The following is a 14790-nucleotide window of genomic DNA, read 5'->3' on the forward strand; positions in this document are numbered from 1 at the left end:
AAAAGGTTATTTTCAGTGTGCAGTGTATGATTGGCACAACAGACGAATAGCTTATGGGCTCTGTCTGAGATTTTACATGCAAGTACTAATCATGAATTCAGGCCAGCTTGAAAGGATAAAACTTAAGTTTGGAGAGCCCAACTCCATATTGGATTCTTTGAAAGTTGATTCATAGTCGTGTACAGAAACTAGGAGGGATTCTTATACACTTATGGACTTCTATAAATCCTTACAGAGCTGTCTTATTTGAGGAGACTTTCTATAAACAAAACTAATTAATCTAAAATACATCTTTACATTAATTGACCTATTTTCAAACACGTCAAGTTCTTTGATAACTCCATTAATTAAGTCATTCTCTGTATTCTTCAGGTTTAAATGCCGTGAAGGTGTCCCGTCTGCTCGTTGTCACCACTGGTCAAATTATGCACACTATTCATTTATTTAGATTTCCTGGGCTGACGTGCCATCTACATCTAACCTTGTTTCATGTATGGGCTAAATTAATTGATTTTAATTGCTGTAACCGTAACAGTTTTGGTGGGATAATGCCGGTAGTAGGGCTGGGCATGGGTTCACACCTGCAGTTACCAACATGATTCCCTGATACCACCTGTTTTGTTGGCAGTACTGGCTGGAGACTTGCCTTCAGAGACTGAGGGAACTTGAATAGGAATGTCACTGTAACAACACTCTCTCGTATCTCAAACATTGGCATTGACCGAGCCCTGGGGAATAGGGTAATTGTCAACCCCCTCAGCTGGGAACAGTGTCTGCTATGAGGAAACTAATGATGAGAAAGGGAGTAAAATAAATATTGTATATCAAAATGTTTTGAAAAAAATTACATTAAAGATGTTTTATAAATGTGGATTATTTCAACTGAGATGTCTGTTTTTATAAAAATTCTTAAGCATATTTGTCAGGAATGTAATAAAAGTTGTTTTGTCTTGCCACAGTGTACTGAAGTATGCAACCATTGGAGCGACACAATGTTTCACAATTGTTTCAGCATATGTGTAAGTAATTTTTCTGTTAATCGTACGCAAATTGTAGCGCTGCTTTACTGAGTTACAGAATTTGCAAATAAATGGGCCTTTTTGCACATAAACAGAATTCTATTCTAATTTTACAAACTTTGTATTAGTAGGAACAAATCTGTCATGTTTTAGAATTTATTAACCCCACTAATTTTGAAACTAGCCTAATGCTATTGTTTACTGGCATCTCTGATATATCACTGCTAATGAAGTCATTTTAAAATATTAAAATCATGTAAATCAACTCTCTTATACATGTCCTAACTATGGCCTATCATTTTCTCTGGCTCCTAACAAATGTTTTTTTCTGCCTACTTATATTTTGTTTCTCCCATCTGTTCCCTCCCCAGAATATCCCCACACCACACACCACCTCTGGTTAAGCAGATCTGATTGAGTGTTCACAGGCCTCAGTTAGTACTGCTCTCTAACTAGGTACTAGGAAATATGTGGAAACGATCTGGGTGACTTGATTTTTTTTTTTCATTCTGTACTTGTGTACTTTCATTCTGTACCTGAAGCACCTGGCTTCTGTTCAGTTCCTCTTTAGTTGAAAATAAGAATTCATGAAGCGAGGGTAGAAGTCGTACGAACAGACCTATGTCCCACCACTATGTGATGTAGTTCCATTGTGCTATCCAAAGATATGCTACGGAGAGGGCCTGGTGTATATAATATGAATCTTGTTTGGTATAAATCTGGAATGCTGATAATTTAGCTGGAAGATACTGTCCTTCAAATCAAGGTATTCAAAATTACAGATCACTTTTATCAAATAAACTTTTATTCAAAATATTACTTTTTTGAAGGGGCTACTAACATTTGCGTACAGCACAACTTCAATAAGTGTATCTACAGTAAATATTCACACATGGCTTTATATTATAAACAAGTGACATAATCTGTATTAATCTACTGTCAAGTAACACTTTTACTTGCAGTTGTACAGCCTTTTGACTCAGATTCAAAATGTGTTTAATCTACACTCTAAACACATCCATGTGTTAATGCAATTGGAACCGATTAGTCACACTGCTGCCAGTAAGTTGGATACCAATGTAGTTACATCATAATGGGCACATCAGTGGGCTTTCTTTTTACTTTTGTGATTTATAGGTTTAAATGGGATTTTACGACTCTACTAGCAGTCTAATTTTTGATGTGAATGTTATAAAGTAGCTAAAGTGAACAAGCTGGAAGGTATTCTTTGAAAAAAATTCCTTGTAGCCAATTTTAAGATAAGTACTGCATGTGTTGTGTTCATGATACCTAATTTCACAATTAATGCAAATAAAAGCAAGAAGGTATTGATCAAAGATGAAGCCAGAATTTGGGAACGGGGGACTCCCTCTAACCGGGTTTTTTGAGCTAGTACAATTAAAATGTTTCGTGTTAAGTTACCGAGGGGCATTATTTCCTCAGCACACCTCCCAACTATGTTCCTGATGTTAATTAGGGATTACTTCTATATTACTAGGAAGTGTTTTATTTTGCAGTAAACAATTCTTTGCAATAAACATTGTTGGAGACATTAAAATAATGATTGAATGAATGTATTGGTTACTGAAGGAATATTGACCACTGCAAAGGGATCCTTAATGTATCTGACATTTATGCTTGGTGCTTGTTTTTAAAATGAAATGACACTGATTCAAAATGCGAAACTTTAGATTCAATATTTCCTTCTTTCTATGACAGTAAATTTAATTTATAGGGTAATTTATTGCATGCGTATGGTGTTTCAATCCAATATTTTTCTGTGTGTATAGCAGTTCCATAATATTTGTTTAATGCTTAATTTGGTATTTTTTCTTTGTTTAAATTTAGATTTGTTAAATCCATAGTTTTGTTGCTCTCCAGATAACTTTGCTTGAACAGATGTGCTTGGCATTCTTCCCAGTAGTTTTTAATACCTAAACAGTGCAGTACAGCGAGAAGCTGTTGATGCAAAGTCACAGGGGCCAGTAAATTGTTCCTTCTTATCAACGGCTCATCTTGCTAAATTAATAGACCCTTGACGACCTTCATGTGCACACGATTTTCAAGAAATGAGGACAACTAAATTCTACCATTTACCACTTGCAGAGACAGACCGTATACTCCTCCAACACATGGGATGCCATTTCCCTAAGGCTCTGGGCACTAACTATTTTGGCAGAAGAGTTTTTTAAATCTGTGTAATCCTTTATTGATTCCTTGGGTAGTTTGAGAAATTTCAGTGTTGGAAGGTCATAGGATTAATGATTATAAAGGACCCTGACCTCACTGACCTACACAATTCCAATGCTGTCTTGGCCAGCCTTCCATCTTCCACCCTCGATAAACTTAAGCTCCTCCAAAACTCTCCTGCCTTATCCTAACTCACACCAAGTCCCATTCATCCATTACCCCTGTGCTCGCTGACCCACATTGACTCCCGGTCCAGCAATGCCTCAAATTTAAAATTCTCATCCTTGCTTTCAAATCCCTCCATGGCCTCACCCCTCCCTATCTCTGTAACCTCCTCCAGCCCTACAACCCTCCAAGACCTCTGCATTCCTCCAGTTCTAGCCTCTAATGCATCTCCGACTTCCTTTGCCCCACCATTAGTGGCCATGCCTTCAGCTTTCTAGGTCCGAAGCTCTGGAATTCCCTTCGTAAACCTCTCTGCCTCTCCACCTCTCTTTCCTTTAAGATGCTCCATAAGATCTACCTCTTCGACCTAGCTTTTGGTCACCTGTTCTGATGTCTCATTCTTTGTCTCGGTGTCAATTTTGTTGTCTAGTAACGCTACAGTGAATCGCCTTGGGATGTTTTATCACGTTAAAGGCACTGTACAAATGCAAGTTGTTGTTGTTGTTAGTCAGTCCCCCAATTTAAAATTCTCTTTGTGTTTAAATCCCTTTGTGGTCTTGCTTCTACCTATCTCCGGCCCCATGATCGTTTCCTGAACTTTCCATTTCAAATACTGTCGCCTTTTGTGCATCTCCCCCTTGCTTCGCCCCACTATTGGCTGTTGTGCCTTCAGCTATCTAGGCCCCATACTCTGAAGTTCCCTCCCTAAACCCCACCACCTCTCCAGCTTCCTCTCCTTTAAGACCCTCCTTAAAACACACCTTCTTGATCATGTGTTTGGTCAACTTCCCCCACGCCCCCCAAAATCTGGTTCTTTGGCTCAGCGTCCATTTTTGTCTGATTACACCTCTCTGAAGAGCATTGGACATTTTTTTCTACATTACTTACACTTGTATAGTGCCTTTAGTGGTTGTTATCACCTCAGATTATGGATGCATTTCTTCTTTCTTGCAGCAGTTCGTCACAAAATTTATAAAACTGTGAAAACCATTGAGAGGTTGTCATTAGCCTAACTTTTGGGTTACTTGCAGCTCCTGTTTCACAAGAAAGGGGGACAATTTCAGTTTGATCAGAATGCATGCGCAACTTTTTCCTTTGTGTTTTAAAAGAAAATTTAGATTGAATGGCAAATAGCAAAAAGAAACAAGTTAATACTCTAAATAGAAGCAGATATCCAATCCAGTATAATTCTCAGGATCACGACATGTGGTGCATATGTTCCAGTATAATTTCAACTATATCTCTTCACTCCCATCCATTTAACCCAGTGATAAAAAGTGAGTTTCTGTCATATCTGTAATTTATATATTACAATTCTTGAATCCCTGCTCACTTCCTGTCTAAAAGACATGACAACAGGAAGTAAAATTTTGGTCGCACTTTGGTCTCAATTTTTTCCAATGATAAATACCTGTGTCCATGTTTTTAATGGAAAATGCCTATGTAAACTTGTCACACTATGACTGCACCCTCCTGCAGTAGCACCACAGTTTTGCATCTCCCAGCTTCGCTACCTGTAGTTTAGTGAAACCCCTGTGTTCTAATGAACTCCTACTTCTCTGCTTCCCAAATTGCCGTAAGTTTTGCTATTTAATTATAAATAATGTAGCACTATAAAATGGGGTTAACTTACATCTGCATGCCCTGGTCCAATTATCCCCTGTTCTCTACAACCCTACTTCAGCTGATGGTTACACTTGGTCTTGACTTCCTGTATGCAACAGTATGGGTGATCTAATATAGTCTTTTAATATCTTGTTCTGGAGTCTGGCTGTCAGTTTAAATGTGAGTTACTACCAGCTGCTTCAGCAGGCTCCTGTATAAACTGACCCTCCAAACAAAGTACCTTTCACCCCATCTCTCCTGAAGGCACTGACTCTTTACTTGGGTACTCCAATAATAATCACAATAAGCTGAGGGTTACTATTATAGTTAAGCAATCAACCTTTTTTCGAGTACTATTATGTCCATTTTCATGTAGATCTTAGCAGAACAGGCTGCAATATCTGGTTTAGGAAAAGGATCTGGAAAAGGTAAGTCTTTCCTTTGCTAAACATGTTGCTACTTTATTAACCTAAGGTTGGTGCTACAAAATCAATGTACCATTGTATACATCAGTAGAAAAAGAAAAGTTTTTCCTTTGCATCTATTTTCTAGTATAGTGAGAGGGGAATGTTTTCATTTGTCAAATCTGTCATTAGGAGAATGGGAACAACATCATCTCCTTGCTGAAGTTTATGCAAGGAACTGGTAGCTGTGTCAATGATAAAGAAAAATCGTGTGGGTTATAGCCAGAAATTCTTTTAAAGCAATGGACATCCCTTTTTTTCAGATGCATGATCTATTTAATGCCATAGAATGTGGAGTAAATTATTATTATTTGAAGTGAATTAATCTATATATTTAATATTCGAGAAACATAACTTTACTGGAGAATACCACTAAAGGTAGATAGATATCCTTAATAGTTTCCTCCTGGTCTGTTACTATTTCATTTACAGATAGCCTCCATTCAGCCTTCTGAACATTCATTTTAAGTAATAAGATTAGTATACATATGCTGGTAGCACTTCAGCCAGCAAGATGTCTTTCAGCATGTCTGCTTCACAGTTCAGGGACATGTGTTTGTCAGTCTCCTTGGAGACCAATTTTTTTTTTCTTCAAGTCTTCACTGAATATTAGCTAATACTGAGGGGGGTGGGAAATATGCACCTATGTTAAATGTGTTTATTGAATAGCTTCTGTTCTTTGTTAATTGTATTCGTATATACCTTTTTTAAAAAAACACTGGCTTACACAAAGTTACATGCAGTTGAACAAGCAAGGATCTCCTCACAAGTCAATCATTTAGAAGCACTATTTTTCCAAGGGCATATTTCTTTTTGCATATAAACTGAATAACTATTACAGGTAATGAGCAGAAGATATCATTTCAATATTGTCATGACAGCAATTGGCTCCTTTGGTTATATACTGAGATGGAGTAGAAATTCAGGTGCTTTTGTTCACATTTGCAGTATGCTTGGAGTATAAGACAACACACACAACCTCAATGAAACTCAATTACACAATTTTGTTCTTTTATTGGTAGATTCTTGCAGGCTTTCAGTAGCTAACTGATGTGAAAGTATAAGTTCCTTATCTAATTTTCGATATTATTTTCCAGGATTCAACTTTCAATCAGACATGTGAGGTAAGCAGCATCGGAAATTTGCATATTATAATGCAGCTTCTATTTGTAATTTGTATTAGTAACTCGAAAAGAACAGTTTATTTAAGTTAGGTTTTACAGCTGCATTTTGGTCTCTCTCTAATGTCGCTCTCTTGTCACAGTTAGTATTTGTGGATATCATAAGTGTACCATTAGGCAAGTGCTAAATGTGAACCAACCTTTGTATGTCTCTTGTTTTTACTGCTCGGAAGATTCCTATACAGTTTCTTTATGTTCTAAGAATCCATCCATCGCCATTATAAGTCTCATCTGCCTTAGTATGTAAGTCCCTCACTCCCAGTTCTTTTGGACTGTAATACTTCCTGACATATAACACTGATGCTTGTTTGAATTTTGCATGTTTTTTGTCCATTTTCTGCATAGGCAGCTCTCCAGTATCTCACCCAATTGGTCATTCTTCATGTTTGAATCTAGGTACTAAGGGGCCAATTTTCGGATGACCGAGTGGGTGCGTTCGTGGCAGAGGGGCTGCTAAAATTGGGGATTCCTGGGGCGGGTCGGGAGCCCGGCTCCAACCCGCCCACTTCCGGGTTCCCCAATGACACGCTTAGATATGCAAGCAGCCAGTGGGATCCCACTTAAACCAATTAATTACGTAGTTCAGGTCATTTGCAGACCTGATTGGGAGGATATTTTAGGAGGAGTGGGATTTTCATGTCAACAGAGCGTGTTTCCCGTGCTGGGGGAAACACTCCCAGTTGAAACAGATGTGTTGCAGCCACCAGCCAGTGGGAGCTGCAACGGTCCGCTTGACAGGTGGCGGGGGGGGTGGCAGTGGTGGGGAGACCCTCACTCATTGCAGGAGGCCACTCTGTCACTTTGGACAAACTTTGGACTGCACCACCCTCCTCCTAACACTAAAATTCACCAACTTGGAACCTCAACTCCGACGTGCAGACACATTTACCTACCTTGCGGACCCCCTCAAACGTACATCTTCCGGATGGGGGCCGACATAGCTGCAGTCATGACCTCATCGGAGGACGAACAGCATCACCAGCCTCGCTGGCCACACTGTCCACCTCTGACATGTAGAGCTCCAAAACATAGTGCTGTGACACATCCACCTGCACAGCAAGAGGGAGGGCAACCACAGAGAGAGATGCATCGCAGAAGGCACTACCCTTGCCATAGGGTTTATAGACCGAGGCTCAGCTTCCTGGACCTCTCTGAGCAGCTGTGCACACAGAGGCTCAGAATCACTCGACATGTAGTCGTGACCATCTGCAGCCTCCTTCATGCCGAGCTGCTCCCGGCTGGCCCGAGCATCATCATCTTACCTGTCGCTGTCAAAGTCACCACTGCCCCCAACAACTTCTCATCCCTCTCCTGGGCCAGGCCCACATCACTCCTTCCACCCTGGTGGATGACAGTTTGGAGGACTTGTGTGAAGCCTTAGAAGGCCAGTTGTAAGGTATCTGTCAGCCTGTTTAAGGCGGCAGAATGTTGCTCACCCTGAATCGGCCGTTGTCAGGGCCTGAATGGACTCATTGTTGAGCCGTGCTTGAAGCTCGATGGAGGCTCGTCTTCCCTCCATTGCAGACATTCCCGCGACACTATCTCAGAGATGCCTTCACATCCCTGTGACAGTATTCCACTCATACAGGAGTTGGACTCCTCCATCCTCTGCACGATTGTGGAGATTGCACGTGGCAACTGTTCCAGTAGCTCGGCAATGTGCTGCTGGCCCTCGATGACTCTCCTTTTCATGGCTGGCCCCCAGGGTTCAGCATCTGGGTCCAGCTGAGCAGAGCCTGGAGAAGAGTGCTCCCACCGATGCGGACTCTCCACGGCTGCCCCTGCCACCAGGGTCTGCTCGTGCTCATGTGTGCGTGGTGACTCACCATGTGCAACCCCAACTAACTGAGGACAGGGAGCCACCGAGGTGTGTGTATCTGCACTGATGGATGGCTGGCTCAGATGTAACGATGCCCCCTCAGAGGCCGGCAGGTCCTCTGAGGAATCTCCCTTCGCAGTCACGGCGCTCGCAGATGGCCCTGCAAGAGAACAGAAAGCAATATTCAGGATGTGGACGGATGTTGAGGTGCTGCAGATGCCAAGTGATGTTAAGATCATTCGCTATCGTGAGTGCTGAGTGTTAGATTTCTGTCACCAGCTGCTTCTGCGCTCCCAGCCTCGGTGTCCGCCACGGACAGGCACACCAGCGTGCGGCTTATTTCTATTGCCTGCTGCTCCGCGTCCGTTAGGACCACCTGGTGTGGCGGGCACCCTCCAGTCCTTGCCCTCTCCTGGGCCTTCTGGCATCTCTTCTCCTATCAAGGCAAAACACAGAGGCGCGATTGGGTGGTGGTTGCATAGTGACCCACTGCATGCATTCGTGTGGGTGGGGTGACCGTGAGGGAGATGCATGGGAGGGTGCGTGTGAGACATAGCCATGAGATTGTATGAGGATTGGGTTGTGTGGTAATGTTTGAATGGGAACTGGGGCGGTGAGTAAGTGCAGGCAAGGTGAGGATGATGGTTGAGTGGATGTGAGGAGTGATGCGAGAGTGTTGTGGTGGCAGTGCAGAAGGAGTTGTGTGGTGGTGGAGATGATGTGGAAGACGGAGTGTGGGAGAATGCGTAAGTATACTCACTTTGGCTGACCTGGTTAGCCTGCACTGGACCCAGGTTCGGGCGACATTGCTGCTGCTGCTGACCTCCTCGGCCACCTCGAGCCAGGACTCCTTGGTTGCAGAGGAACCAAGGAGGCCTCCTCCCGTCTGATGGGAAAAACATTTCCCTCCTCCTCCTGACCCCATCGAGCAGCACCTGGAGTGAGGAGTCAGAAAGCCTCGGAGCAGCCTTGCCTCTGGCCTGCTACATGCTGCCAAAATGATTCCTTGCTGCAGGAGGAGCATTGGAGGACTGCCTCTTTAAATAGGGCTCCTTCTGTTGACAGCCTGTGATGCGGGTGCACAGTGCGCCCACTGCGCAGGTCTGCAACAGGAAACCCGGAAGCACGTGTAAGTACCTTCAATTAGGCTGTGATTGCCAGCGGAGCAGCCCGATTTCACTGGGCGCGTTACCCAATTTTCACACTTTTTTTATTCGTTCATGGGATGTGGGCGTCACTGGTGAGGCCAGCATTAATTGCCCATCCCTAATTGCCCTTGAGAAGGTGGTGGTAAGCCGCCTTCTTGAACCGCTGCAGTCCGTGTGGTGAAGGTTCTCCCACAGTGCTGTTAGGAAGGGAGTTCCAGGATTTTGACCCAGCGATGATGAAGGAACGGCGATATATTTCCAAATCGGGATGGTGTGTGACTTGGAGGGAAACGTGCAGGTGGTGGTGTTCCCATGTGCCTGCTGGCCTTGTCCTTCTAGGTGGTAGAGGTCGAGGGTTTGGGAGGTGCTGTCAAAGAAGCCTTGGCGAGTTGCTGCAGTGCATCCTGTGGATGGTACACACTGCAGCCACAGTGTGCCGATGGTGAAGAGAGTGAATGTTTAGGGCAGTGGTGGGGTGCCAATCAAGTGGGCTGCTTTGTCCTGCATGGTGTCGAGCTTCTTGAGTGTTGTTGGAGCTGCACTCATCCAGGCAAGTGGATAGTATTCCATCACACTCCTGACTTGTGCCTTGTAGATGGTGGAATGGCTTTGGGGAGTCAGGAGGTGAGTCACTCGCCGCAGAATACCCAGCCACAGTATTTATGTGGCTAATCCAGTTAAGTTTCTGGTCAGTGGTGACCCCCAGGATGTTGTTGATGGGGGATTTGGTGATGGTAATGCCGTTGAATGTCATATGGAGGTGGTTAGATTCTCTCTTGTTGGAGATGGTCATTGCCTGGCACTTGTCTGGCATGAATGTTACTTGCCACTTATCAGCTCAAGCCTGGATGTTGTCCAGGTCTTGCTGCATGCGGGCACGGACTGCTTCATTATCTGAGGGGTTGCGAATGGAACTGAATACTGTGCAATCATTAGCGAACATCCCCATTTCTGACCTTATAATGGAGGGAAGTTCATTGATGAAGCAGTTGAAGATGGTTGGGCCTAGGACACTGCCCTGAGGAACTCCTGCAGCAATGTCCTGGGGCTGAGATGATTGGTCTCCAACAACTACTACCACCTTCCTTTGTGCTAGGTATGACTCCAGCCACTGGAGAGTTTTCCCCCTGATTCCCATTGACCTCAATTTTACTAGGGCTCCTTGGTGCCACACTCGGTCAAATGCTGCCTTGATGTCAAGGGCAGTCACTCTCACCTCACCTCTGGAATTCAGCTCTTTTGTCCATGTTTGGACCAAAGCTGTAATGAGCCGAGTGGTCCTGGCGGAACCCAAACTGAGCATCGGTGAGCAGGTTATTGGTGAGTAAGTGCTGCTTGATAGCACTGTCGACGACACCTTCCATCACTTTGCTGATGATTAAGAGTAGACTGATGGGGCGGTAATTGGCCGTATTGGATTTGTCCTGCTTTTTGTAGACAGGACATACCTGGGCAATTTTCCACATTGTCGGGTAGACGCCACTGTAGTAGCTGTGCATTTGTTCCAGCAGGAATGACTGGATAATGATCAGGAATGGGAAACTGGTTGATTTCTCACCCCTTCCGCCCCCCGCCCCCCCCCCGCATCTCTCCCTAAGATAGTGCCCCAGTTGCTGTCTGGTCAAAACCAGCAAAGGCCAGGAATCAAAACTGGGACTACTGGTTAGTACAACTACTTTGGCTATTTTATGTGACAGGAAGCTTAGATTAGGAGAAATAAAAGTACTGTTGCAAAACCATTTATGCATGACAATCATATGTTTCACAATATTATCTTAGGCAATAGTGGGTATGTTCTTATAGTAGTCCTTTTTTGCATAGTTGGGCAACTTTACTTTGGTTGCCATTATTCTGTTTAAGATCAGTTTAAAGAAATTTTATAAAGTAATATAATTTAGATGGAGATTTGATTTGTGGTTAGATGAAGTTTTACACTTGGGCAATTTTGTTGTAAAGACAGATTATGTACATTGAAGTGGATTTGGGAAGGATTTGAAAGAGTGATGAATAAATTGGGTTTATACCAAGGTTTCTGAATATGTTGGATACAAGTTCAGTCTTATTCTACAGGATTGCTTTTAACTGATGCAGTATGTGGTTGGTTAGCAATACTATTTTGCATAATTCAGCATTGATCGCTTGCAGCACTTCTTGTTCCATCTGTCTGTTGTGACTCACTGTACCAGTGGCCTTGGATAAATGGCAAATTCTGTATTCACTCATGCTAATTACCTCAACAATTTTATTCTTATGTCCACTAATGATCCAGTGAGTAAATGAAAGAAATGTGGGATGTAACATATCTTTCTTTATTTCTTTCATTGAACAGAACAAAAGAATCAGGATATTTGCATTCATATAACACCTTTCACATCCTCCATACATCCCAATGTGCTTCACAGCCAGTGAAATACTTTTGACTTATCAGAAGGCCAGTACCTTATGTACTTAAGTTTCTGGAGTGGACTTGAACCCACAACCTTCTGACTCCGAGCCGAGAGTACTTCCACTGAGCTGGCACAATGAAAAATAGCTATCCCCTAAATTTCACCATTTTTCCTGTTTTTAGAAAGAAATTTCATCACCTGGCATCGAATCAGGACACAACAAAGGCACATCCAGCCCAGTCGACCATGCAAAGTCCACCTCACTAACATGTAGGGACTGGTGCAAATGTTGGGAGAGCTATCCACCAGACTAGTCAAGCAACCGCATGACTTGGGTATGATTCTGTGAATATGACTATCAGCCAGTCCCAGACTCCTCCATTGCCATCCCTGGGTATGTCCTTTCCCACGGGCAGGACAGACCCACCAGAGGTGGGGGCATAATGGTATGTAGTTGGGGAGAGTGGCGCAGAGGGTCCTCAACATTGACTCTGGACCCCATGAAGTCTCAGGGTTCAGGTCAAACATGGGCAAGGAAACCTCCTGCTGATTACCATCTTTTACCAGCTGATGAATCAGTACTCTTCCAAGTAGTTTTCAACATGGTAGAAACACTGAGGGTTGCAAGGACACAGAATGCACTCTAGATGGGTGACTTCACCATCACCAAGAGTGGCTCGGTAGTTCCACCACTCACCGAGCAGGTCGAGCCGTGAAGGACCGCTGGTGGGAATCCCGCAGGAAATTAAAGCCAGCGGGGTTCCACTTGAGAGTACTTACCTTGCTCGTTGTGGTCAGTTAATGAGCTGAAGCAGCTGTCAAAAGAGGAAGTGTGGGATTTTAGGTTCAAGGCAGTGAGTTTCCCACACTGGGGGAAACAGTCTCCCTCCAACCAGGCGTGTTGCAGCCAGCAGCCTGTGGCAGGTGCCAAGGTGCGCTCCACGGGGTGAGCCCTCACCCACGCAGGAGGCCACCGCGTCACATAGGGCAACCCCTGCCCTCCACCACCCCCCGCCAAGCCAGAGGACAGACCGACACGAAACCGCAGCCCCAGTCCGAGGAACCACACACCTACCCTGCACAACCCCTCAGACCAACACCTGCCAGTTGGGTGGTGTGTGGAGACCCTCGGAGGACGAAGAGTATGACCAGCACCAGCAGCCTCGCAGTCCACGCCGTCCGCCGCAGAGACGTGGATCCCCCCAACACGGCGTTGTTGCACGCCCACCTGCACAGCAGGAGGGAGGGCTACCGCAGAGAGAGACGCGTCGCAGAGGGCACTACCCTCACCACAGGGTCCACAGACCGAGGCGCAGCTCCCCGGACCTCTCCGAGCAGCAGTGCAGAGGGAGGCGCAGATTCGCTCGACATGTAGTCGTGGAGATCTGCAGCCTCTTCCATGCCGAGCTGCTCCTGGCTGGCCCCAGCACCAACTGCTTACCTGTCGCTGGCAAAGTCACCACTGCCCTCCACACCTTCTCCTCCGCATCCTTCCAGGGTGCAGCCGGCTACACCGCCGATGTCTCTCAGTCGTCTGCGCGGACGAGCCCTGCAAATACACCTGCACCTACTCTGCAGTAACATGATGGGTGGCATCAGTGGTGGGTCCTCATAGTGATACCCAGGAGCGGGCATTATTGGACACAACGGACAGGATTCGCGGAGACATGGCAGTGGTGGTGTCAATATAATGTGTGCTGTTTGTTGCTCTGAAATTCAATATGGGTAACACCCATGACAAACCCTCAGACACCCTTGTGCACCCCCTTCATGCTGACGAGACGTTTGCCTTACGCTGCCTACTGCACATATGTGATGCATGCCCTGTGGCTGCAGCACAGGTGGTGGCAGGTTGAGTGAGGCTGGCCGTGAGGGAGATGCACGAGAGGGTGAGTGTGGGATGGAGCAATGAGATTGTATGTGGATTGGGTTGCGTGTTAGTGGCAGGGTGAGTACTGGCGAGGTGAGTAGGTGGAGGTAAGATGAGGATGGGGTGTGAGTGGGTATGAAGGGTGATGTGACAGAATAGTGTTGGCGGTGCCGAAGGAGATGTGGGGTGGGGGCAGTGTTGTGGCAGATGGAGTGTAGGGGAAAGACTTTGTGTTCTCACTGCGGCTGACCTACTGCGGTCATTGCAGCGCCTCCTGCACTGTATGCAGGTGGGCGATATGTTGGTGGCGCAGGTGACCCCCTCTGCCACCTCGAGCCAGGCCTTCTTGGTGGCAGAGGCAGACCGCTTCCTCCCGCCCGCCGGGGGGGAAGATCTGTGTCCTCCCCCTCCTCCTCACCCCATCTGATGATACCTGGGGTGAGGCATCATTAAACTGGGAGCAGCCTTCCCCCTGGGCTGCTCCATGCTGCAATTTGTCCCATTGGTTGCAGCATCTGTCAGTGGAGGACTGCCCCTTTAACTAGAGAGCCTCCAGCTGACAGATCTACTGCGCATGCGCAGCCCGACCGATGCGCAGGCCAGCGCCGTGGACCCCGGAGGAGCAGGTAATTGATTCCTATTAGTGGGTTGCCTGCTACGATCGCGTGGGCAACCCACTAATTTCGCCGAGCGTGTTGACCACGCTCCCGGAGGACCACCCGCTGGGAACCCGCAGGCCTGCTAAATTCGAGCCCCCTGTGTCTGGTCATTTATCTCATTGCTGCTTGTGGGACCTTGCTGTGCAAATTGACTGCTGTGTTTCCCTACAACAGTGACTACACTTCAGAAGTATTTCAATTGCTGTGAAGCACTTTGGGATATCTTGAGGCGCTATATAAATGCAAGTTCTTTCTTTACTCATTTTTATTTTGATTTACTGAG

At 45.4% G+C, this 14790-nt stretch overlaps 1 protein-coding gene across 1 annotated transcript in view; it reads left to right on the plus strand.

The window, feature by feature from the left end:
• Nucleotides 1-14790, plus strand: part of LOC137326845 (proto-oncogene tyrosine-protein kinase ROS-like) — a 170356-nt gene that overhangs the window by 20493 nt on the left and 135073 nt on the right. The window contains exons 3-4 of the mRNA XM_067992225.1: nt 960-1019; nt 6541-6567. Of these exons, the coding sequence (XP_067848326.1) occupies nt 960-1019; nt 6541-6567 (87 nt within the window). The remainder of the gene's footprint in view (nt 1-959; nt 1020-6540; nt 6568-14790) is intronic.

Source organism: Heptranchias perlo, chromosome 11, assembly GCF_035084215.1.
Source record: "Heptranchias perlo isolate sHepPer1 chromosome 11, sHepPer1.hap1, whole genome shotgun sequence".
NCBI classification, from domain to species: Eukaryota; Metazoa; Chordata; class Chondrichthyes; order Hexanchiformes; family Hexanchidae; genus Heptranchias; species Heptranchias perlo.